The 25,374-nt window shown below is 35.1% G+C and overlaps 1 protein-coding gene across 2 annotated transcripts in view; it reads right to left on the bottom strand.

The window, feature by feature from the left end:
- The window catches only part of LOC149085580 (nuclear receptor subfamily 2 group C member 2-like), a 74,950-nt gene that overhangs the window by 23,691 nt on the left and 25,885 nt on the right, over positions 1-25,374 (bottom strand). For both annotated transcript variants that reach the window (XM_089233707.1, XM_089233708.1), the window contains exons 4-11: positions 24,035-24,272; positions 19,092-19,271; positions 18,788-18,927; positions 7,676-7,745; positions 4,911-5,083; positions 3,550-3,622; positions 604-760; positions 329-468 (exon numbers count right to left, since the gene is read on the bottom strand). In XM_089233707.1, the coding sequence (XP_089089833.1) occupies positions 329-468; positions 604-760; positions 3,550-3,622; positions 4,911-5,083; positions 7,676-7,745; positions 18,788-18,927; positions 19,092-19,271; positions 24,035-24,272 (1,171 nt within the window). The remainder of the gene's footprint in view (positions 1-328; positions 469-603; positions 761-3,549; positions 3,623-4,910; positions 5,084-7,675; positions 7,746-18,787; positions 18,928-19,091; positions 19,272-24,034; positions 24,273-25,374) is intronic.

Raw genomic sequence — 25,374 nt, 5'->3', positions numbered from 1 at the left:
AACTATGGTTTAGAACACAGTTTTCCAAACTTTTTTGTTTCATCTCCCACTTCTTCAGAAATTTTTTCTCTCATCACCCCCTCCAACTCAAACAAGCCCATAGAACCCAATGCTATAACCATAGCTTCTGTTGCCCCCTGGAATATTCCATTGCCCACTTTGGGAAACACTGGTTCAGAATAACAACAATTATAAAAAGCAAATGATGGGAAGTAACATGACCAAGATATGTGATCTTTACATTAGCATTTGTAAAAAAAAATTGTCATTGCCTTGGCCATAAAACTTCCATAGGATGAACCACCAAAAAATCAATAATTTTAGTCACCTTGTTGAACACTTGACTGTAAATGACTAACAATGGCAGTCAATATACTCTTTATAGACATCACTTGAGAACACTGTGCCAAACCTAGAGTAAACAACTCACTCCAGCAACTTTTTACTAATGCAGCTTGTGCTTCAGAACTGAAAAAATTATGATAATAATAAAATTCAGATTTAGTGGCAGAAAATTTGAATTCTGGGTAATGTGTTTGAATGTTTTAGAATAAAATTTAAAAAAACAAATAAAATAGAATAAAATTTTTAAATGTTACTTACGAAAGTAACTGAAAAGCAGGAATAGATCTTGCCCAATGAACAGAGAGAAATAGTAACCTGGATCCACTCTCACAAATGTAATGGACATTTAGGTATGATGTCACTGGACTGGGTGCAGTGAGATGAAAGGCAACATGACAGTCAAGAAGCAATGGCCCTACAGAGAGAGAGAAAGAAATAAAAGTACATAAGTCGACTATATATCCATCTAATGAAATCATTTTGTTCCATCAAAAAGTTCTTTACATAAAGACTTCGTTATAGAGAAATAATTTACACAAAAAAATTAAAATCAAAAACTTTTCATTTCATCGACGAATAAAATTTAATATTAGACTATATAATACTCCTGTTTATTCAACTTACGGAATCTATGATTGGGGGGGGGGGGGGAGAGAGAGAAATGAAGAGAGATTTTTTTTCATTCATTGGCATACTTTTGGAGTAATGCTGAGTCTACAGCTATAATTCAAGATATCGACATGAACGAATGCCGGAGCTCTGCAAACCAGACTTACAGTCCGTCTCAAAAGTTTAGATAATGCAGTTTTCTTAAAATAACAATAAAAATATGGTGACTAAAATTCGCATATTTGAATGGATAATACCTAAAGTATTTCTACATGTGCATAAAAAAAGTTGTACACAAGAACATTTAGAATATTTATTATATTGAAATGCAAAAAATGACTGTCTCAAACGTTTAGAAAAAATTCAAATTTACAAAAATTACAGGCTTTCAAATGGCTAATAGACTTTTCATTCTTTCTAATAGCCTCAAACACATGGTCCTCTGGATCTTATTGAATTCTGCAGGTTTTCAACCTAAAAACTGAACCATGACTCCACAATAGAAATCTTTAAGTCAACAACAGTCAAATACCGTATTTCACTTTCATATATATTTATTGTATGTATATCCCATACATTTCTAAAAAGATTCAAGTCAAGACTCATCACTGCCCAGTCTAAAATTGATACATTTTCATGATAAAAGAGTTTTTTGTGGCAGCAGATCTTTGAATTGACACATTAAATGTTGAAATGTCCAGTTTGGTCCACCTAAATCTTCTCCAATTGGTCTCCCTGGCATCAGAGTGTTGATGACCAATTTCAAAAGTTAAGGAAGCCTAACCATTAAAAGCTGCCCATACCATTATCCACCTTGCTGTCTGGTGAAAAAAGTTTTTGGTTCTTTCCTTTCTTTGAGCCAGTAGGAAGTCTATCCGTCTGAGACATGTAAGTTATATTTTTTGCACTACTAAATATTACACTAAGTTATTTGTCTCCATAACAAATATGATTTCATATCTGTTAGTCTTTCATATCTCCTTCCTTTCAAGCTTCCTTATTAGAGGGGGCAGTTTTCTGACCATTCATTCACGAATCAAATATCAAGCTTCTCTGACATGTCTATGAACTGTATCCAGTGAAATTTTCATTCCAGGATCTTTTATAATTTCATGCAAGGTCATTTTTTCCATTATAATCAATCTTCTAATGGTTTTGCTTTTGCGTCAAATTATGTCACACTGCTTACCACAAGATTTCAGCTATAGGGACACATGTTCAGTCAATACACAATAAAAACTGCATTTTGAACTGCTTAAAGCAATTGCAATGCCTTTTACAGCTTTTCTTTTTGCTGTCATATGAAGTACTCTAATGATTTAATCATACACAATATGCCATGACTGGCAATTTTTCTTTAAACGAAAATCATTATGACAGCTATCCACTTTTATATGAGATGTTGTCCCTCATACGCCATATAGATACAATATTCGAAATTTGCATATAATCGTAAGTTTTTCTAAACTTTTGAGACAGTCATTTTTTGTGTTTTTGATATTATGATTGTTCTTTCATAGAACTTTTTTCCTTTATACATGTAGAAATGCTTCAGGTATTATTCATTGAAAGGTGGTAATTTTACTTGCCATGTTTTTCTTGTTATTTTAAAAAAGTGCATCATCTAAACTTTTGAGATGGACTGTATTCTATTGCTGACAAGGAAAGGATCCAAACGTGACATCTTCAAAAAGTTTTGAAAAACTGCCACTGGTCTATTCATTTAAATATGTATAAAAATTTTAAAAAATTTGGCGGAATTATTATGGGTCACCCATAAAAATTTTTTAAATATTAATATTCTGGATGCCAATAGAGGCCAAGAATAAATTTAAAATCTTGCAACTCTGGAGTCCTGAGTTAAGTCACTTAAACAACATACAATCAGGTACAGTAAAGACAAAGGAAGAGAAAAAGAAGCTAGAGTGTGAAAGTTTCAAAATAATTTATTTTATAGATATCGCCAAGAAGCACAAGAGGGGATGAGTAGCCAACTGTTGTAATTTTTATTAATTTTTTGTGACTTTAATAATCGCATTCTGCCGCTAATTTTTTGTTTTTATGTGTTTCTGGGTGAGATGAATGTAATTAATTGTTTTCATAATTTTTTGAGAATGACACCTTGAGACCCTTTCCTTGTGAGATCACTTTCAGCACAGCTTTGTGGTTGAGCTAAACAGGTTATTGACAGATCTTTGGTATATTGTTTAAATGATTAGTTTTATGTTTTTAGGATCAAAATGTATTTATACCAAATAAGGTCTAAATTTCTTAGACTGTTTACAGTTTTATTGTATCCCATTCAAGAAACTAAATGAAAGGTGAATTTAGTTTCTTGAGATGAAATTTCCTTCTTCCAAATGAAATTTATTTTTTCTTGCTTGGAACATTTCCTACACATTAGTTCACCAACTAGTTCTACATCCATATTTTTTATGGGAATATTTTTTCAGCCACCTCGTTGGGCAATTTGTCTGCTGTGGCCTTCGTATTTGTTTATAAAGAAGTCCCATTTCCAAAGGACCGGTTTTCTAAGAAACAGAAGGTGGCTTTCATATAGAGATTTTACTGTGATTTAATATTATATTGACTTACCTTCAAATTCAAATAAAGATTCATTTTCTGTTTTCATTTGAAGGGCCAACTGGTCAGAACAGCTACCAGCAGCCTACAATGCAAATTTTTATCTATTAGTATGAGCAAAGCAATACCAATAACCAATTTAAATAACAATAACCACACAATTATATTAGGAAATTATAAAACTCTCTAATTTGAGATACCCTAGTTCAGCAGCATATATACAGGGTGATTATAAAAAAACTATACCGACATATGGGCCCCTAACTATCATACCATTCACAGAAACTGAATGAAATGATATCAAATGGCAACACCAAGTTTTTTGTATTGGAATGTGATCTCCATTGTGAAAAACCCTAAATAGCATTCGAACGGCAACTGTAGCATGAAAATCACCGGCGGTAGATAGGCTAAAAGTGAGGACAACTAATAAGGACAGAGAAGCAGCATAAAATAAAGCATTTTATTGTGCTTCACAAATTTTCCACATGACCTTGTGGAGGACTAATCAGGCTGGGATCTCAGCCGAAGAAACGGTGTGACGAATGAAATGAACATTAATGCTCTGGTGCATGGCAAAGTCCTTTTTACTTTTTCCTTGCCTAGCTCCGGGGATTTTCGTGCTACAGGTGCCATTCCAACACTATTTAGTGTTTTTCAGTATGGAGGTCGCATTCCAATACAAAAAACTTGGTGTTGCCATTTGATATTTTCGAAATTTTCTCACTGTAACCGTAACTGTTAGAGTGACACTGTTGTTTTCCATGTCATTCTTGAGCGCATACCTCAAAATACCTTATGCCAAAATTTCATTCAGTTTCTGTGAATGGTATGATAGTTAGGGGCCCATATGTCGGGATAGTTTTTTTATAATCACCCCGTATATAGCTTACAATGGTGATTTTTAATGGGAAACATGCTCTCCTCTCATCTTTTTTTCTTCAGTTCCTATATGTTAACAATAATACCATTTTTGAGATTTATCCCTGCTATGAAATTCAACTGCACATCAATCAAATTTTTTTGCAAAAGCCTGAACATAAAGGGGTTAAACATTACATGCCAATAATGGTATTTTTGATCGAAGTTTTCATATCAAAATATAGTATTGATGTTTTTGATGCAACAGTTTAAAGCATGGTTACAAACTTCGAAAACTGTCATACGTCAAAAACTTGCAAATTTTTCGTGTATCATTCACGTGTATAATTACATCAGTGAAATTTTAGTTTAATCTGACACTTTCTTCTTTGTGAGCTAATTTAAGTGACTGTTGGTGCCCAAGGATAGCAAAGATGAGGTCCCAACTATTTCACAATACAATTTCATAATTTTGTGTGCATAACAAGAATAGAATGTTTCATTCCACTTACTACTTTGGCCATTGTATCAAAAGCTTCAGATATAGCATTGCTATCTTTTGATGTCTGTCTACAATTAGATGTGCCATTGGCATTGACTAGTGAAACTCCATACTGACTCTGGTCTGAGCTATTATGTTTTATTGCAGCTAATGATGTCACCACATTTGACAAAGAATTCATGTCTGAAAATAAATTAAATTAAACAATTAATAAACTATGATGAATTGGATCTACATTTGTTTGTGGTTGGTTCATGGTGAACCCCAACTGCAAATTCCATACTCATAAAAAATTATAAATTCATCAACTGAAGAAAAAATGTTAGAAGAAATGCAGCATTTGATTTTTCAAGGAACTAATTCATCAACTAGCATTAAAATAAATTTAATTAAGCAATTTCTACTATTTAACTTAATGTTCCATGGTTGTTTATCAATTTAGCAGTTAATAAGACACGTAAAATTTATTAGATTAATAAAGAAACTAAGTTAGATATATCATGTAGTTTTTGAATAATGGAAATTATAACTCACAACTGATCTGGTACATTTTCAAACCCATTTGCTACCTGTCCTATACTGCAGTGCATAGATGAAAAAAAAAATTTTTTTCATACCATACAAGCCAATTATTCTGTGATTAGTGATAACCGACACTCACAATTCATGACTTATTATTCTTTCAGATAGAAATGAAATCAGTAGGCAGCAATATCTTATTTGAGCAATTCACTGTGCAGTTTGAAGAAGAAACACCATTTTGTGGGCCATTTTGTTTCAAGCTCTTTCGTGGGTTTATCATCCAATTTTCTCATCAATGTCCATCTTTTAATACACGTTATAAATACAATGTAAGGGTATTCATACTAGGCTTATCATAGATTCCACTGGTGAAAGAGATAAGAGTCACATATACAATAAATTTATACTCAGAGATACGGTTAACTATCACAGGTTGACTACAATCATTAATTATCCTATTTCGATCAATAATCAGCAAGTAAAAGAAAGATTCTACTTCCTATAATGATCTACAAATAATAAATCCTTCTAAAAATATTTTTGAAACCAATACAAGAACATTTCTACTATTTTACTTAAAATCTCCTTCAATTCATTAAACACCTCACTATTTTTTGTTCCCCCAAGAGATTATAGTAACATTAGTATTTCATCCAGCAAAAGAGTTAACAAATTTACTAAAGTTGCTACTTTTTGAGTGAGAAAAAAGTAGAATGCAATAAATTCATATACAGACTGAAACAACTTCAATTTAATGACTTAGATATAAAATAAACCCAGAAAATATCTAGTGAATCATTAGGTTTCATATCAATTATCTGTGATATTACAGTAACAACTAACAGAATGTGAACCTTCAAAAGTAACTTGATTTTGCATTGAAAAATTTTTCAGCAGTTAAATTCTTCAGCAGCTTGAACACAACTCATGTACTAGTTAGGTTTCTATGTTGAACATAGCAAATTACAAGTATAATTTAAGTTATTACAAATTAATTTGTTTTTCTGGTGAGCAGTGTTTCATATCTTGATACATTTTGTGTTCATGTTGACTCTCTGTCAAGGGTAAGTTAAAGTGGTACTAAAAAGAAAGCAACTGATCCTTAACACATCGCAAGTGGGAGACATATATCTGTCTAACCTCATCTGACTGGAATTTAAAACTTGTTCTTCATCAGCAGAAAGTTGCAGAGTGTAAAATTCTTTGACACATTTCAATAACAGAGGAAAAGAAAGGGTGTGTGTGTATGAAATTGTCTTTTTCTCCATAGGGTTTCAATATAGCACCTAAAAGAAATGATACAACACTTTCACCGCTGCAGCTGAAATTCACCCATATAAAAAATTTTAAAGAAAAAACTTAAAGAAATAAATAATATTGATGATGATACCAATTTTTTGAAGCTGTTAAAAACTCAAGATCACCACAAAATCTAAGATTTCTACTTCTCTGTGAATAAGATACGAAATTGAAAAATAATAACTAATTCCAATCAAATCAGTTTTTTCTAGAAAATTGTCAAAACTGCAATGCATGAAGACATGTGACAACAGTGGTTTGAAAGAAATGAATATGCCTGTAAATGGTCCTTATAATGAGCATTATACAACCGCAGCTTGATTTTACAAATCTCCAATTTATGAACCAATGCATTTCTGAAAAATATTTCTCAGGTCCCTAACAATATGCCATTTCTTTTACCATCTCTCCTACTCACAAACTTTCGATTTCATGAACTAATTGTTCAAGTCCGTACTGGTTTATGAAATCGAGTGTTGACTGTATTATCAATTAAGTGATTTATTATTTTTTACATAATATTTAAGTATTCATAAGAACATTTTCTGATGGTATCAACAATGTTGAACCATGCCATTGAGAGTAATACGCCATAGATACTAACAATAATAATGTGCCATAAATACCAAAAATAGCAATATGCCATAGATGCCAAACAATAGCATAAATTAAGTGATGTGTGATGGTCATGCCTCTCGATACAATAATATAGTCCCTCTACAATATTTTTTCTTAGTTTTCAGAATATTGTTGTATCAAGATTTCACTGTAATTGAAAAAATTTTCTGTAATTCACTCCAGATGAAATGAACTAAAAGGAAAGGGATTTTTTTTCTGGTTTAACAATAGTTGAGAAAGAAAATATCCTTAATACTTAGAATTGTATCTTATATGCACATTTCTTAGAAACTCAAATAAAACAAATTCAATTTTATAAAATGGTTCATAACTCACCTGAATTTGCACAATTCACATTACCAGAATGAGATCTAGAATATACTTCTACATTATTCGTTCTAGCATCCTGTTAATGAGAGAAAATTCCAATAAACATCAAAATTTTTATTATGTCAAAGAAATACAATATAATATGATCAAAATTATCCATAAATATATAAGAAGGCATGGAAACCCAACTTATTATTCAATCACAGATCCCCCCTATCATGAAGCCTATCCATCATTTCCACTATTTTCACTATGTTGCTTCTGTAATTGTTGCTGAACTACAAAATTAACATTCCTGCAAAAGAGCTGTGGTAAGTTCTGCAACTGATTTAGGATGGCGTGGTCATGCTTGCAACTGATTTAGGATGGCGTGGTCATGCTTGCAACTGATTTAGGATGGCATGGTCATGCTTGCAACTGCTGTTCCAATTTATCCTTCATTCTAATCTAGGATTCTGGTCTGTGTCATCTGAACCCAGTTTGGTAATTCAAACATGCAATACTTATGATGCTCGAACTGGATTTGAGTAGAAGAAAAATTAGTGTTTCTTTTCCATGCATTAATTCAACCACAAATTAGTGGTCCATTAATTTTCCACATTTATGCCAAAATGTGATTATGTCGCAATTATTAAATTTGATAAGGATTAGATATATTAAATAATAAATAGCACTTATCTTATTAATTAATAAATAGTGATTATTTCATTAATTAATGAATAGTTATTATTACATTAATTAATAAATAGTAATTACTTTAATAAATAATAAATACTTTTTACTTTCAATTCTCTTTTTACAAAATAACCATTCTCTAACTTTTTTATTGATATAATAAACAAAAATAAGCAGGTAAAAATTCCAATTGTGGGTAATTTTTTTGAAATAAATGTCACAGGTAAGGGGCTAACTTCCAATCTTATCTTAAACAGCATTTCAAATGAAATATTTTGTAAATTGCTTTGTGGGTTATATAAAATTCATCAATGGAACAATTTGACCAATCCAACTGTTGTTTATTTGTTATCTTATTTTTATCTTATTATCTCTTATTTATGTTGTGTTCTTTTCTGAAACAGTCCAATGGATCCCGCAGTAACCAAAACATATTTATTAGTGAGATCTGATCAAATGGATTTCAATGTTTCTTCCACATTTGTGACATCGACATCAACAATTTGAATGGATTTTGTCTTTTTAACTATTGCATACCTGCATTCATAAACATATTTTCCGGATCGAAATCAAACTACAGACCAAATTTTACAGGTTAAAATTTCTAAAATTGCCCCTCAAGTACACTGGTTAGATCAGATTTCGATTGAATTATGCAGAGCTGCAATAAATGAGTTGAGTCTGTGACAGGGCCTTAGTGTGCCCTCTCTGGTCCCCCAGGGCAGACTTTACCTAGGAGTACTCTTGAAAGGGCTATGATCAGAAAAAAAGAGGGTCCCTCCATTCAGCTCAGGGCCCAGTTGTCCCAGCTTAGTTATAGGTCTGGTCTGTGAGACCCATGCTTATGTATTTCTCTCATTTACCAACAGGTGGTAGGAACTATTTTTTTTTTTTTTGCTAGCAATGATTAATTACATTCATTTTATATTTTTAATGTAAATAAAATGATATGATCATTATAATCAATCAACTTGTTATTAATTAAAAAAAGCTGTATAAATATTTTATAAAAAAATGTTCTTAAACATGGGTCTGTGAGACCAAACAAGTGCACTCATGTAACATTTTCTCACCCATGCAGGGTTAAAGTTTTAAAATCATGTTATAGCGAAATCTCACTAGGTGAAACCACATAAAGTGAGGAATCCTGTACCAAGGAATTTTGAAAACAAAGTAGAAATTTTTCATAAACGAAAATGAAACACACAATATTAATTTTTTTTACTATCTCAAATGAAACAGTAACAAATAATTTGGTTAATTATCTAGATCTGCCTCAAAAAATTTTTTGTAAAATGTGACAAAATTTTGAAAAAGAGATTGGCAAAGTTTGACTGAAATCCCAGTAGTAGGCCAAAATATTTTAGACAACAATTTATAGTCAAGATAAAAACAGGAAATCATGTCAGCTATCACCAGTTATCTCCCAACAGATGGTTAAATTTTTCATCATTACTGCACTGAAGCCTAAATCACGGCAATAAAAAATCATCATTGGAGCCAAAAACATGGCATATGGTCATCAGATATGCTTGTCATTTGACCATCGATTGATGCTGACTCTCTCTCTTGTTGCTGAATTTAATATTTTTCTCACCAAATACAATGTTTCGTAATGATCTGATGCAATGGCGATCGACAGCAAAAGTACTGGTTACCAATATAATGATACCCCTATATATGAGACCCTAAAATAGTGATTCTTGAAGTAGGTTTGCCAGATGTCCTCCTTTTTGATGTCATTTCAAGGTCGTCCTATGTTTTGGAAAATTTGCCCTTTTGTCTTTCTTTTCAGGTTTCTGGAATTATTTTCTTTTTTTCCTCAAGAATTTTTTTTTTTTCCACTTTGAAACATACATCTCTTCATTGATAAGAATGTTTTCATGTTTTTTTCATTAACCAAACCAATAGCCGTTGAAAATCCTAGAATGTTTTCTGTTTTTTTTTTTTTTAGCGGTTCTGTTTTAGTTTAGGATCACCATACATCCTCCTACATTTTAGAAAATTTGTCCTTTTGTCTTCTTTTTCCGGTTTCCAGAATTATTCTTTTTTTCACTCTGTAATATATATCTCTTCAATGGCATGAAAAATTTGCACGTGTGTGTTTTTTCCCACATATTATTACATGCTTTGACCAACACGCTCTCAAAATTCCCAGATGAATCCAAGTTGCCTCCAAGCAGGGCAAATGCTCTTCTAACTATGGCCCAGCTTGCCCCAAGATAACATGAAAAAGACAGTCAGAAAAACAGGTCTGGAAGAAGAAAATTGCAATATCCATTTCAAGAATACCATTGTTTGCTCACCAACAGCAGATGCAGTGTACTGAAGTGTGGAGGGAGGGGGTTACCTATTCCATTCAGAAATAAAGAAAATAGGATGCAAACAACACTCAATGCTGTTTCCTCTGGCAAAAATTACAGCACTCCCAAAAGATGGGAAAAACTTCTGAGGTTATAGAAAGAAACCCCCCCCCCCCACTCCCGGTGAAGTAATAAAACTGGCCTGTGTGTGTGTGTGTAGGTGGGCACAAATCATTAAAAGTGAGGGAAGATGGATTGCTATTTTTTTATATTTTTTTTTTGCTGCAACTCATAATGTCTGTGAAGGGCATATATGTTGAAATGTTTCAAGTCCAGGACTAATGTATAGCTATTTGAACGCCATCACCCTTTCCACCTGGTCTGAAATTCATGAAGGAAAGAAAAATTAACCAATGAATGGCAACATTAAATAAGCTCAATTATGCATAAACATGAATCGCTTCAGTAAGTTTGATACATTTTTCTACATTTGTCACTTTTACTTACTAATTATGCATAATTCTCAATTAAAGTGGTAAGTATAAAGTATGATAAATATGGAAGAAATCAAGAGAAAATATCACTTAAATTCAACCACTTATTATCTCCTGTACATGGTGGGTGCACCACACATATTTTTCCATAAAAATTAAATTACTGTATTTTAACATGTATAAAGAAACCCTGATTTTTTGGGCTTAAAATTTGGAAAGAAGTTTAAAACATATATCTATATAATACTATCTATGTATAAGGAACCTCCTCCTATTTTGAGAGGCCCAATTTTTGCCAAAGTGTTCCTTATGCAGGTTAAAATATGATAAATACAAATAAGTGTTATGAGAATAAAAAAAATGTATAAATTATTATCAGCATTATAATGCTAGCTTTCTTCACATTCATCAACATTTTTAAACGTAAGTATGGTGATCATACGTCCCGTATTTCCCGGGATAGTCCCGGTTTATTCTGTTTTTCTGGCTGTCCCGACTTTTTTGCCAAAATGTCCGATTTTCACGTACTTTCAACGAAGCCAACTCGACTTTTTTTTTCATTTTATTCTATAAACCACCTATTAAAATTATCTTCTGAGCTCAGAAATTACGTTACGATAATCACAATTACGAATAAGAATATTCATCTCATATATATATGCCATGATTTTTCTAATTCACTGCAATTTCCAGTAACGCTTCATTACCCGCGATTGGGAACTTTTCTGTGATTTCAGCTCGAGTTAGCAATTTTGCTTACTTTTGGCATCATTTTTGGCGATAATTGGCAATGTCCCGTATTTCAAAGCCGATTACCTTTATTTTTCTTGAGCAAATATGATCAGCCTAAACATAAGCAGATCACTGATCGAATCCCAATACGAGATAGGCATTACACGTAACCACCGGTAAATGTGAAATTTTTTTTTTTATTAAACTTACAAAAATGGTAACTATGCATGATAGCCGGTGATTATGCATAATAAACGGATTTATCAAATTTCCGTAACCAATATAGCGGTTCTTTTTAATTGGAAAAAATTATCGTGGTGGTGGGTATCTTTTTTTTGGAAAAAAACTGGCGCCATCTGTTGTAGAAATTGAGAAACGCGACGCTATTAAGGGTGTGTGCGCTCAGGCATCTTCCTTTTTTAGTTTTCGAATCTAGTAACCCTATCTTGAAGTGGGCGCCGCATAGAGACGGATTCACGTTTTTCCGCCAGTAGCTTATACAAATTTTCCCGTCATCTCCCTAGTCCAATTTTCCTGTCCACTCGTTGCCCAGCTTTGCAACATCTTGTACCATCGCCCAAATTTGTCAAGATCGTCGCGCGAAAATGACGATATTTGCGTGTGCTAATGTATTTAATTTATTAGTGTGAATTTCGGACTTCTCCCATACGAAAACATTTGCAAAACTATTCACCGCCACTAGAGTGTCACGGATATACAGGGTGTCCTATAAATAGAAGTACAAACTTTAAGGGGAGGTAGAGAACATCAAACGGATTGAGAATTGCATAGGAACTCATGACCGGAAACGTCATCGCCCGCCGCTAACTGTAGTTGTTCATGACAGCACTGGGGGGAAGGGGATATACATGATTTTCGCTCGAATGAGGAAAAGATCACATATTTCCTCTCCAGCGCTGAACAGAGCGTACGCTGACGGTTCCTATGCACTTCTCAATCCTTTGCCGCTGTGGTGGTCGAGTGGTTATAGTGCCGGACTCGTGATGCGAGGATCCGGGTTCGAACCCCACAGTGGTGGTCGGCTGAAGTTGGTTTTCTGTGGTTCCCAACTTCAAGGCGCAAATGCGAGCCGATCTCCCCGTTAAAAAGTCTCGCCACAGAGAGCAACAGTCCTACAACGGTAAATCATTCAACCATAACACTTCACTCATAGTTAGAAAAACTGGGGGCAGATGACAGCACTACACATAACAAGCATTACACAGAAACAAACTTTACGTCAGGTTGCACTACACGTACACGCACATTCCCGCATGTACCGATTCGTTGGGGGGTTCCGCGGGGGGGGGGGGTGCATGTGTGGTGTAGCAGTAGTAGGTAGGGCCTCCAAAAAATTTTCGGGGATCCATGATGTTCTTAAGTCAGCCACCTCGTTGGGCAATTTGCCTGTTGTGGCGTCGTATTTGTATTTGTATTTTGATGTTCTCTACCCCTTGAAGTTTGTACCTCTATTTATGGGACACCCTGTACAGCATAGGCGCCGGAATCTAGGGGCTGAGGCCATTAGAGCCCACAAATAAATTTTTTAAGGGACTAAGCCCTTCCACAATAATTAAAAAACAATGCAACGCACCCTCCCTCATATCCGTACTCGCTCAAATATCATATATACGGGACGACCAATAACTTTCAGCCCTACAAATGTTTTCTTCATGTCGGCGCCTCTGCTGTACAATGCATGCCACTGTGACCACATCGGGATTTTGATGACAATATTCGTAATAAACACAGAAAATGAGATGACCACATGCTCCGTTAAATGTAAAAAAAATTCTTGAAAGGTATCGTGTCTTTTATTAAAACAAGATCATGTCTTTTTTTTTTTTTTTTTCATTTAGCCATTTAGAGAAATTAAAATAGAGTTAAGGAAAAACAGATATTTTTCCTGGATATTATGCCAAGGTGGGCTCTGAAAGAAAAGGCATCTGTTCTGCGCCGGGACTACAATAGAGTTGTTTAATGAGGGGATTAAGGCAGGTCGTCTTAAGCGACAACATGCGGCAAGCTACGCGACCGGTAATAGCCGACATCGAGTCCGGCGACAAAGGGCGTTTCACGTCGTCCACTGAAAGCGACCTTAAGCCGGGTTCTCCTAGACGCAGGTTTCTACAGCGCGCTTAGAAACCCGCTGATTGGTCAAATCGCTGATTTTCAGGTTTTTAACCAATCAGTATTTTCACGCTGCACGTGGCGCAGAAATTCTACTCCTAGGAAAACCCAGCTTTACACGCTACGCAGTGCGCGACTGCAGTACATGCAGACGAGTGTTTTCGTTAAATAATCTTGAGAAAATATTAAAAAACTAAAATTTTTTAGAACATTTTTTGGTCCATACTTAGAGACATTTTACACAATCTCGGCGAAGGCGTTCTTGTAGAAAGTAAATAAATAATTATATACAGTAAATACAGGGACATAGACAACAATGTTATTAAACCCTCGTTTACTCGTCGCTGATTTCGGTTAACTCGTCACTATGAAAAAATTTGAGAAAGTGGAACAGACTATTTTTATGACTCCCATTAAAAAAAAAGTTTGTTAACAGCATTGCCATATGCTTAAAAGTCACCATAAAATCCTATATATCCAAACGGAACAGTTTAAGTAACGAAAGTTACGCTGGAGAAGTTCATTTGCCGACTAAAGTATTTAGAATGTTGGGGACTGTTCAAGCTAGATCTCATTTCTGCATGGGCTCTACTGGAGAAACTGGAGAAACCGCGAGACACCCAGGCTCTGTCGCAAGAAGCAACGTAAGCACTTCGGCCCCCAGGGGGAGGACCAGGGCATCTCTGACAAAACCAAAATTTATTGATACGTCAAAGATTACACATAGTGCAAGGAAATCAAAAATTATGTAAATCGAAGAATCAAATTAATCAAGTCAAAGTGCAACCCGTGGGCACGGATAATAAATAATCATAGAAAGCATGGGCTCTACTAATTTAGGGCTTGAAATTTAAACAAAATATCTTTGTTGAAAAAAATTAGACATTCTTTCCCAAGTTGAAGCATTCTGTTTACTTTTCCCTGCCCAGGGCCCCTCCACCAAAAGTGTTCGAGATTACTTTGTAGTTGTATCATGAACTACTGATGAAGAATTAAAATACTAAAATTTTAAATTTGACGTCTATGTAAAATTAATGTGCAATAGAGAGTTCTATTATGAAGAAAAGCTACTTATAGCTACTTAAATCTTTAGAATAACAGTTGCTCTATTAGTCTAAATTAAAAATTACTAGTATATATCAAAGTGTACAGTACATTTTATCACAATAATTTAAGTAATAGAAGATAAAAAAAGGTAAAAAATTGCTATTATTTTTTCTTTCGCGATCTATAAATTTTATCAATATTGTTATTTTGATTCATACTTTAATAAATTTCATATTACTTTAGATTTATACGATTTTCACAACATTGCACATTGAAACTGACGGCACTCCGCTTAAGCCGTCATAATTTTTCGATAACCTGCGGTGACGACTTATCGAGGTTTTACTGTATATATATATATTTTTTAATCTATTACTACTTACCGTCACAACCTATGAACGGCAATTATCAAATTTCCTAGCTTCCATGTTCAAGCGGGAAAGAAGAGAAAGAGAAAAAAATGGAGTGAGAGAGAGGTGCGAAAAAAGTAAGCAGTCGTACTGCACCTACGAAGATACGACAAGACGCGTGAGATTCCGTACGAATAGGAAATTTTTTCTTCTGCTGTTGTAGACGCGGAAGTCACATTAGATGAAGATTGCTGCTAATGGGCGACGTCCTCGTACCTTCAAGAGTAGAGGGGCCTCACGAAAATGATATCTAGTTGAAATTTTCTAGAATTTACTAAGTAGGGCCTCAGAAAAACCACTTCGCCCGAGGCTCCATGATGCTCTTAAGACGGCCTTGCCCCTTCCCCAGGGCCGTAGCGTGCTTTCTCGAGGGTAGACTTTTCTTGGAGTCTCCTTGAAATGCTTATGCTCAGAGAAATGAGGAGTTATAAGCGCACCCCCCCCCCCATTCGGCTCGGGGTACCGCCCAAGTTGCCTCAGAATAGTTACGGGCCTGCCCAAGTTGCGGAGCCCGGTGCTTTAGCTGGTGTTTGCCTGCCCCTTCCGTTTCTTAGTACTGGGTCTGAAAGGGATAATTTCAAATGAAGTTCAGGAGTTTTATAAATATGAAAGAAATCATACGGAAATATCACTTTAATTTAACCACTTTTATTATCAGTTTAACCCGCACGTGATGCGTGCAATTACACGTATTTTACCATAAAATTCAATTAAAATAAGTATGAAGAAGAAGATCCTTTGGGAAGAGTAACCTGCATAAATGTGTGCAGTGCCATCTTAAAGCATGGGCCCACCCGGGCACAGCCCGGGGGCCTCCAGCGAAGAGGGGCCTCACAAAAATGAGATTTGGTTGAAATTTTCGAGAAGTTGTTTGCTAGGGCCTCAGAAAAATCAATTGGCTCGGGGGCCCATGATACTTTTAAGACGGCCCTGAATGTGTGACGTTTTGCTTTTTTAATGTGTTTAAATCTCTTAATTAAATCAAACAAGTTATATTTTTAAGCTTGTTTACAAGTTAGACAGCAGTAATTCCATTCTAGGAAGAAAGCTTTTCCGACTTCGTCCCCTAGATCCAACCGGGGGGAGGGGGCGACCGATGGAGACGATCACCACACCAAGAGTCTGATAAAATGGTACAATGAATCTGTCCCGTATTTTACGGGATGGTAAGCTAGCAAAAATTACCTCCTCCGACACATCACTCTAGATCCGCACCTGGGAGAGAGCGCTGACTACTGTTTTTTCACCGGGCGCCACTAGGTCTAAGACCGGCCCTGCACGTGAGCATTTACAAACGGCTTTCTATAGAGGAGGCAAATGGAAAAAAAAGTCCTTTCAGTCTTTGGCCAGTTTCCTTCGGTCAGTCGTGTCATATCCGTGTCTCGAGCATCCACGCGGTATTTTATAAAATGGAGTTGAGCACCTCGAGAATTGATTCGAAAAACAAAATATCCTACAGAAAGCTAGAGCCATGCGTTCACAGGTCTAAAACACGAAAACAGTTAACAAGATTCACTGGATTTCGGCAATAAATTGCAGGTTTCGGTATAATTAGCCTCCGTGTGCAGAAAATGGCCATGGTGCGATAAAAATAATTGAATGATCACCGGATTTGGACGAAAGACTTCCTCATTGAATCTATGGTATATATCTACAAATATGAAATAAATATCTTAGGCTGTTCGTTCGCTAGATGCGACTTTAAGCGATATACAAGTTGCGCTCAGATGCCCGGGTGGGCCCATGCGTTAAAACGGCATTGGGAAGGGGTTGTTTTTTCTCCCTGTAGATTTTTTTTTAACCTCAAGGAATTCGGCTTTAACTTCAACGATAACGCACAATTCTTTAAGTTTGGGCTAAACATATCCGAGGTTAAAAAATTGAATATCTAAAGTGAAAAGAAGCAACCCGCACGTTTGTGCATACAGAGTAGGATTACGCATAGTCACCGGTAAAAGTGTTAAATGTTGCAAAATGTATCAAACTTACCGAGACAATTGGTGATTATGCATTACCGATATGCTTTACCGATTCAACGTATTCTTACCGTAATATACATTTAATTCTATATTTCATCATCTTTAAAAAACCTCATTTCAAATATACGAAGATACATATCCGAAAATTTTTCTTATTCGAAATGGATTTGCCGCTGCCCCCATCTTTGTTTTGGATATGTGAGGTACTACTTTATTTCCATATTTCCATGGACGTCCCAATTAACCTACTCTATTCTGCTGCGTATAGTCCGTGGATTATACGTTAAAAAAATTACGTTGAAATAAAAACAAAACGTCTGAAATGAATTTCTTAGTGTGGATCAAAGCTGCAAGACGAGTTTTAACTTTGAAGGGCTTTAGTGAGGATAAACCACTGCACATCTTATCTACAACTTTTTTTTCTGAGAGAGGTTTCATTAGTTATAATTACTTTGAAATTTATTTACAAAAACATATTTTTTAAATATTTATAGATGGGGGCAATCTCGGCATTAATTTGTGATTACGACCTTCCCGCATCCTTCATTGGCTGACCGACCACTCCAACGCAGGGCTGTCACCAAAATATCCCCTCGAAAGTGTTATCATTCCCCCATCTCTCATTTACGAATTTTGAGTTTCTGTGAGATAGTTGATTATTTTCTCCTCGCAGAAAAAAACATGTAATAATAACAACTATCAAGACGGGAACTAGAGGAGGGGGCACCGAGAAGGCAGGTGCCCCGGGCATCAATGGCAAATTTTAGGGCTATGGTAACGGGGGAATTTTTTTTTTCACTTCAAATGCAAAAAACACACTATGTTTAATTTATAAAACTATCAACTCTTACAGAGAGGGAGGGGCAAACTGAAGTTTTCTCCACCTGACAAATTGATAAAGAACGTAATTACAGGTCAAATCTACGAATAATGAATGGTACACAGTTACGCGGATATTTATGAATAATGAATTACAGATTTTCTGAAGATGGCTTATTGAAAAATGCCAAAAAACATGGAATTGTAGGATAAAACTCGTGACTCTTATTTCATAACTTTTTCTTGGCTTCTGTGGCCTTTTTTTCATTCCCTGACATTTATGGGTCTTTTAACGTTTCCGTGATGACAGACAGACTGTTATCGACCTACTTCCCGATTTGCGTAATATAGTTTGACATCATATACAATAGAATTATTATTCTAGGAAGATATATTATCTTGTCTTTGACAATATAAACACTAACTAATCAAATCATTTAATAAAACGATGACATGAAAAAAAAATAAATAAACACAAATTACAGGCGTATGGGGAGGAGGGAAGAATTTCAAAAAATCCATTTCTAACCTTTTCTGAACCAAAAGTTGGTAAAGCTGCTAATGGAGATCTTATATCTTTTCGAACATATATTCGTTGTGAGCTTGTGGCTATTGGTGGAGTGGCTGGCTTTTCTCTTGAATCTGCTGGCTTTCGTTCAGATTGGACAGCTAAAAATCATCATATTTGAACAAAGATAAATCGGGGATATATATGATGTGTATAAAGTTTAATAAGAACTAATAATGAAGTTTTTACAAATTGGGATGGAATACAATTATTTTTCCTCTCTTATGCATATTCAAAAAAGCAACAACCTACAAAATATTCTTACAGTCAGCTCTCATGCCCCGTGCAAGGCACTTCTGTAAGCGGCAATATTGGCAACGGTTCCTATGATGTTTTGTAACTTCACAATCCCCATTTCCTCGACAGGCATAACCAAGTTGTTTTCGTATGCTTCTTTTAAAAAAGCCCTTACATCCTTCACAACTGATTGCACCATAATGTCGTCCTTAAATTGAAATTAAATAAAAATAATTTTAAGTAAAAAATGTTGCAATCAATAGTAATACAGTTAGAAATATTTATATAAATTTTTCTAATTCATAAATTTAGAAACTATAATTTAAGTTTAGTTATAAAAATTAGTAGTTAAAAGTGTAATTTTCCGTATTTTTTTGAATATCTGAAGTACTACTTGTATTTTAACCCTTTAAGTGGCATTGACGAGATATCTCGCCTCGAAAAATGTCTCTTATTTTAGCATTGACAAGCCCAAATATTTTGTGGAAGTTGATTTCTGAATGAAACACTTTTTCTCCCTTTATCCTTAAACTTTTTCTCCTTAGTGTGCACCCGCTGGAAATCGGAAGAAAGCCTACTTCATTAAATAATGATATGACATTTTGAAAAGTGTTTAGTGATTTCTGTTGTACCGTTTAAAGGATAAAAAAAAACAGAATTTGACAAAAACAGCCATTTAGGTCCATGCGATGCATCGATTGTACTTTTTTTCCCCTGAATATCAAAAAAATGAATGTGAAAAAAATAAGAGACGCCAATTTAAATTTGAAAAAATGCGCAGCTAACATCTCGTTACAGTGCAATACGGCCTGTCTGACAAATGAAACTAAAGGCATATCCACATACAAATGCGGCATCATTCACATTGCGAAACGAAATCAATCCGTCGATAACAAACTGGTTTTAATTTGCACTATACAGGGTGAATCTGACCTATTCTGCCAAACGAAAGGGGGTGATAGACGAGCCCAAGTGGATCATGAAACACCCCACCAACCCTGTCCTATCTCAAACCATGCTCGAGTTATGGTGAATAATCGATTGTCGGAAAAAAACCAGAATCTGTGAAGTTCCTGAAAGATCTATACAAAAACTAAGCACACATTTGGAAAGAACAGAAAAAATTCTATGAGAGAGGTAATATACTAATTTCATCGAAATATCTGGTTTTAATGGCGAGCTATAAGCGCTGAAAGATTGGCCAAGTTCAAAATCAAATTGTCGCCAAAATTTCTAATCGCCAATTCTGCAAACACATTTCTAGCTACAATCGGTCAAATTTGCTAAAAACTTGTCCATTCTATCAGCTTCCGAAAGAGCTTTCAATAAATCATATCGGTTGTCTGGTTCAGAAGAAATTTTTGTCTTTTGTTTGCAAAATACATCACTGAAATTAGCGTTTGTCGAAGTAGATATTAGACGAAAATTCGGAATTGACGGCTGCCGATTCTGGCGACAATTTGATTTTGCACAAAAAATCCTATAAGGTGACAGATACTACCGCTATCTACACGATATCCGTATTTAATGGCGAGTTACAAGTGCTGAGATCGATGACGTGAAAAATCGCGCGCGCGCGCGAATTGTCGCCGAAACATACTAAAATTAATTCGACGAACGCAGATTTCAATTATGTATTGCAAACAAACAACTAAATTTCTCCTGAACTAGATGACCAACTTAGTTTATTCTAGGCTCTTTGCCAACCTGGTGGAATGAACAAGTTTCTAGTAAACTTGACCGATTGTAGTTAGAAGGGTGTTTGCGGAATTGGCAATTAAAAATTTTGGCGACAATTCGATTTTGAATTTCGCCAGCTTTCAGCGCCTATAGGACCAATAAATCCAGATATTTCAATGAAATTGGCGTGACCTTAAAGGATTTTTTCAGCGCTTTCCAAATATGTGCTTACTTTGCGTGTAAGTCTCTCAGAAACGTTACAAATCCGGGGCTTTTTTTTCCATAATCGAAAATAATCCACTATAACTCGAAAACGGTTTGAGATAGGACAGGGTGGTAGGTTGTTTCGTGATCCACTTGGACTCGTCTATCACCCTCTTTCGTTTGGCAGAATAGGTCGGATTCACCCTGTATACTTCGTGCAGGGCCGCAACTAGATGCTTGGTCACACGGGGCAAGCGAGCATTTTGACGCCCCCTTGTAATGTTGAAGGAGAGGTTTCAGAATGAAATTTGCGCCCCCTCGGGGTCTAGCGCCCGGGACACGAGACCCGCCTGCTCCACCCTAGTTGCGGCCCTGACTTCGTGAGATATAGTGCGACATGTTTTCGTTTCGGTATAACTGATCAGATACTTGAACCTGAAGTATTCACACCAAAGAGCTCTGTTGTGTAATGAGATCTCTCCATCGGCTGATATCGGCTTCTACCTGCATCGTATATGTTACATCCTGAGATATATAGCATAGAATTATTTCATTACCGTACAGCTTGTCTGACACCCAAACCTGAAGACCTATTAATATCCATCATGTCTGAAGAAGGGGCTAGAAACATTAGCTACTGGTTGTACCGTAACTTTCACTGCCTATAAACTATCTACCTTGATATATAATCGGCGCCAGCAAATTTTTGCTAGCTGTCTGTATCACTACTTTCGAAATCTTAACTCAGTGTTTCTCAATGTGTGCGTCGCGGCTCCTAGGGGCGCCAACCATTTTCCGGGGCATCGCGGCGAGCTGGAGATATTGATTTATGTGCGATATTTATGCTTCTAAGTGGGTCTTTTATATGGGAAAGTATCTACCACAAACTATTCTGGGAAGCCGCAGATGAACCATGGATTGAGCAAGGGAGCCGCAGATGACAAAAGTTTGAGAACCACTTTGTTAACCGAATGGAAGGGGTTGTTAGCTTGGTTTTTCTCTTTATATTCTTTTTATTTTTTTAATATTTATTTATTTCTTTATTATTTATTTTTTTGTCGAAAAGGTGTTGATTCTTCTTATTAAATCTATATGTCATCTGATTCATTTAAAAAATTATTTTGAAGCATTTTTAAAAATATTTATTTTTATTTCAACATCTACCTAAAAAAAACTGCAGATTTCACAGATTCAGTGGTCTATAATCCGTTCGTCTTAGAGTGAAAGCAGTCGCATAGCGATTTCGGAGTAACAAATTATAATGAATGATATTTTTCAAGGGTTGAAAACCGATGACTCGCATGCAGAAAAAGTGTGCAGAAGTCAAGTCAAAAAGTTTGACTTTTTCCCCGTGCGAAACGCGTATGCTGAAAAATATGTCATAAATCGGAATACTAAATATAAATTGAATATAAACTACACTAACATTCTTAATTTACATCAATGCATCCCATGAATCCCTCAACTGCACCACTAGATTCTTTGTAGATGACTGCGTGATTTATCGCATCATTCACTAACGGTCCGATCATGAACTTTTCCAACATAATCTGGCTTCTATCTCTGACTGGTGTTCACTATGGCAGATGCCTATCAATATTTCAAAAACAGTTTTAATGAGAGTTACTTGTAAACTAATTCCTCTTGAATACCTTTACTCAATCAATAATTTAACCATTTCCCAAGTTTCTGAAATTAAATACCTCGGCGTCATGATCTCAGCTGGCCTACGTTGGAAAAAACATGTTGATTACGTTTTCCACAGAGAGAGAGAGAGAAATGTCTCAACAAACTTTTCTTCCTCCACCGCAACCTCAAACATTCCACTTTGGATGTCAGACTGCTCTGCTACCAAACGTATATCTCCCCCGTTCTCTCCTACGCCGCTAAAATCTGGAACCCCTACACCTCTAGTAATAAAGAAACTCGAATCGATCCAAAATAAATCCACCCGTTTCATCCACGACTGCTGGTCATCTTTTGTTTCCGTGCCCGAACTTAATCTCCTCCCCCCTCTCTACTCTTCGTCTTATTTCTCGACTAACACTGTTTTATAAGATTTTTCATAGTCATCTTAACTTTGATACTTCTGGTATTCTAGCCAAACCATCCCACATCTCCAGAAGACTCGACCATCCCCTTAAAATGAAACCTATTTTTGCTTCCACTGACTGCTTTAAATACACTTTCCTTCTTCATACCACTAGTGAATGAACAAACTCCCCAGTTCTATTGTCAACTCCCCACTATCACTAGTTTTTGCACAATATCAAATAATATCAATGTCTCATGCAACCGCATTCTCGTGTATAGGCCTAGGGCCAACAATATTGTATAAATAAATAAATAATGGGGCACGGTAGCCCAGATAATAAGATACTCGCCTACGTACCAAAGGATATTTAGAGGTGTCGCGAGTTCGATACCCGGTTCGTCCTTGTCAGAAATTTTCATGACACAGAGGTACAACAGAAACGGTGACATGACCACAGAAAAAGATTACTACCACAGCGAGTCCTACACCGAGGGGTTAGTGCACCATCCTCTCAATGAGTATAAAAAATGCTGCCGTTCGGAATCGACAATAAATTGTAGGTGGCGGTCTAATTAGCTCTCATGTGAAAAAAAAATTACCGTGGGGCGACAAAAATGATCAAATGTTCAAACACGCATAATAAAGTATATACACAGTATAGTTTATTATCAGTGGCTTGTCGATTACAATAGATACATACTTTACAAGGGCTTAAGCACGATCGACCTTTGGATGGGGCACAAAAGGATTGGGGGGAATTATGAGTTACCACTCTTCAAAAAACATTTAAGTTAACAGAAATTGGTTAAAATAGCATATAAAAGGTAATTTCTTTGGAAATTTTAGTTTTTTTACCGAAATATTAATTTCTTTTCTAATTTGTGGTTGGCTTGGTGGGGGCTGGGGGGCTCGAGCCCCCTATACCCTTCCCCTGCATTAAGCCTCTGATACTTTATATGTCAGCTTAAAGAAATAAACAACTTAAGCTCAAATAAATGCATTCTCTTTTGGCAATTTTTAAAATAGTATTATTGACCTGCGTAAATACAAACCTGAAGCTTTATCACCACATACAACACAGAGATCACTAAACTTTCTGTCACTTCCATTTTTGAAAGAACAGTCTTCATCCCGCATCCTTGCTAATTGCTCTGCTGTCTGCCATTCTTTCACTCTGGTGGCCCAATCAGAACTAGAAGAACTTCTGTTGTCTTGACTTAACTTCAAATCAGAACCAAGCTCCACAGTTCCAGAATTTGAATCCAGCTTCATGCTATCACTTATGCTGGCCTAAATAAACACGGGAAAGTCATTAAAAAGAATTACTAAAACCTTTTTTTCGATTGAAAAATAAAATTTCAAATTAAAAATAATTTTTGTTGATATTCTGGTGTTTGCTTTCTTGAAAAAAACATTAGACTTAAAATAAAAGTAAAATTTACAATATTGAAATAGTCTAAATTTTACAAAAACTTCATGTTAATTTTTTTTAAATTAAAATTTTAATTAACAAAATAAAATTAATATTAAAAAAATAAAAAAAAAATGTAAAGCGATTTGATTTTGTTTTGATAGTATTATTGTATGAATAATTAGATAAACAGCTCTTTTTGTCCTAACAGGATTCACCAAGAGAAGTTTGACTGCATTAAAAAAAAAGATGCAAAATACAGTCAATTCATGAAAAGTCGAACTCTGATACCTCGAATATGAATTCTTTCCGTATTTTAGTAATTTTCCTTTAACTCGAAGTTTTCGGAAATGAAAACAAATTTAAAGAAATAGCATTTAGCAATAGAATTTAGCATTTAGCAATGTAATTTAATTTACCATTTAGCAATGTAATTTAATTTACCATTTATCAATGTAATTTAATTTACCATTTAGCAATGTAATTTAATTTAGCATTTAGCAATAGCATTTAGCAATAGCATTTAGCAATAGCATTTAGCAATAGCATTTAGCAATAGCATTTAGCAATAGCATTTAGCAATAGCATTTAGCGTTTACCAATGGAATGTAGAAATATAATTTAACACTAGAATTTGTCATTTATCAATGAAATTTAGAAATAGAATTTAACAATAGAATTTGGCGTTTATCAATCGAACTTAGCAATATAATTTAGCATTTATCAATGGAACTTAGCAATATAATTTAGCATTTATCAATGGAACTTAGCAATATAATTTAGCATTTATCAATGGAACTTAACAATATAATTTAACATTTATCAATGGAACTTAGCATTTATCAATGGAATTTAGCATTTATCAATGGAACTTAGCATTTATCAATGGAATTTAGCATTCAGCAATAGAATTTAGCAGATTCATTTAGCGTAATCATTTGTCTGTTCACAAAAGAGAATGACTTTCTCACGAAAGATGGA

The sequence above is a fragment of the Pholcus phalangioides genome, unplaced genomic scaffold, assembly GCF_987345545.1.
Source record: "Pholcus phalangioides strain wild (caught in Gottingen) unplaced genomic scaffold, Ppha-v1.0 ptg000007l_1, whole genome shotgun sequence".
Lineage (NCBI taxonomy): Eukaryota > Metazoa > Arthropoda > Arachnida > Araneae > Pholcidae > Pholcus > Pholcus phalangioides.
The sequence above is the reverse complement of the archived record's forward strand: the minus strand, read 5'-3'. Positions and strand labels throughout refer to the sequence as shown.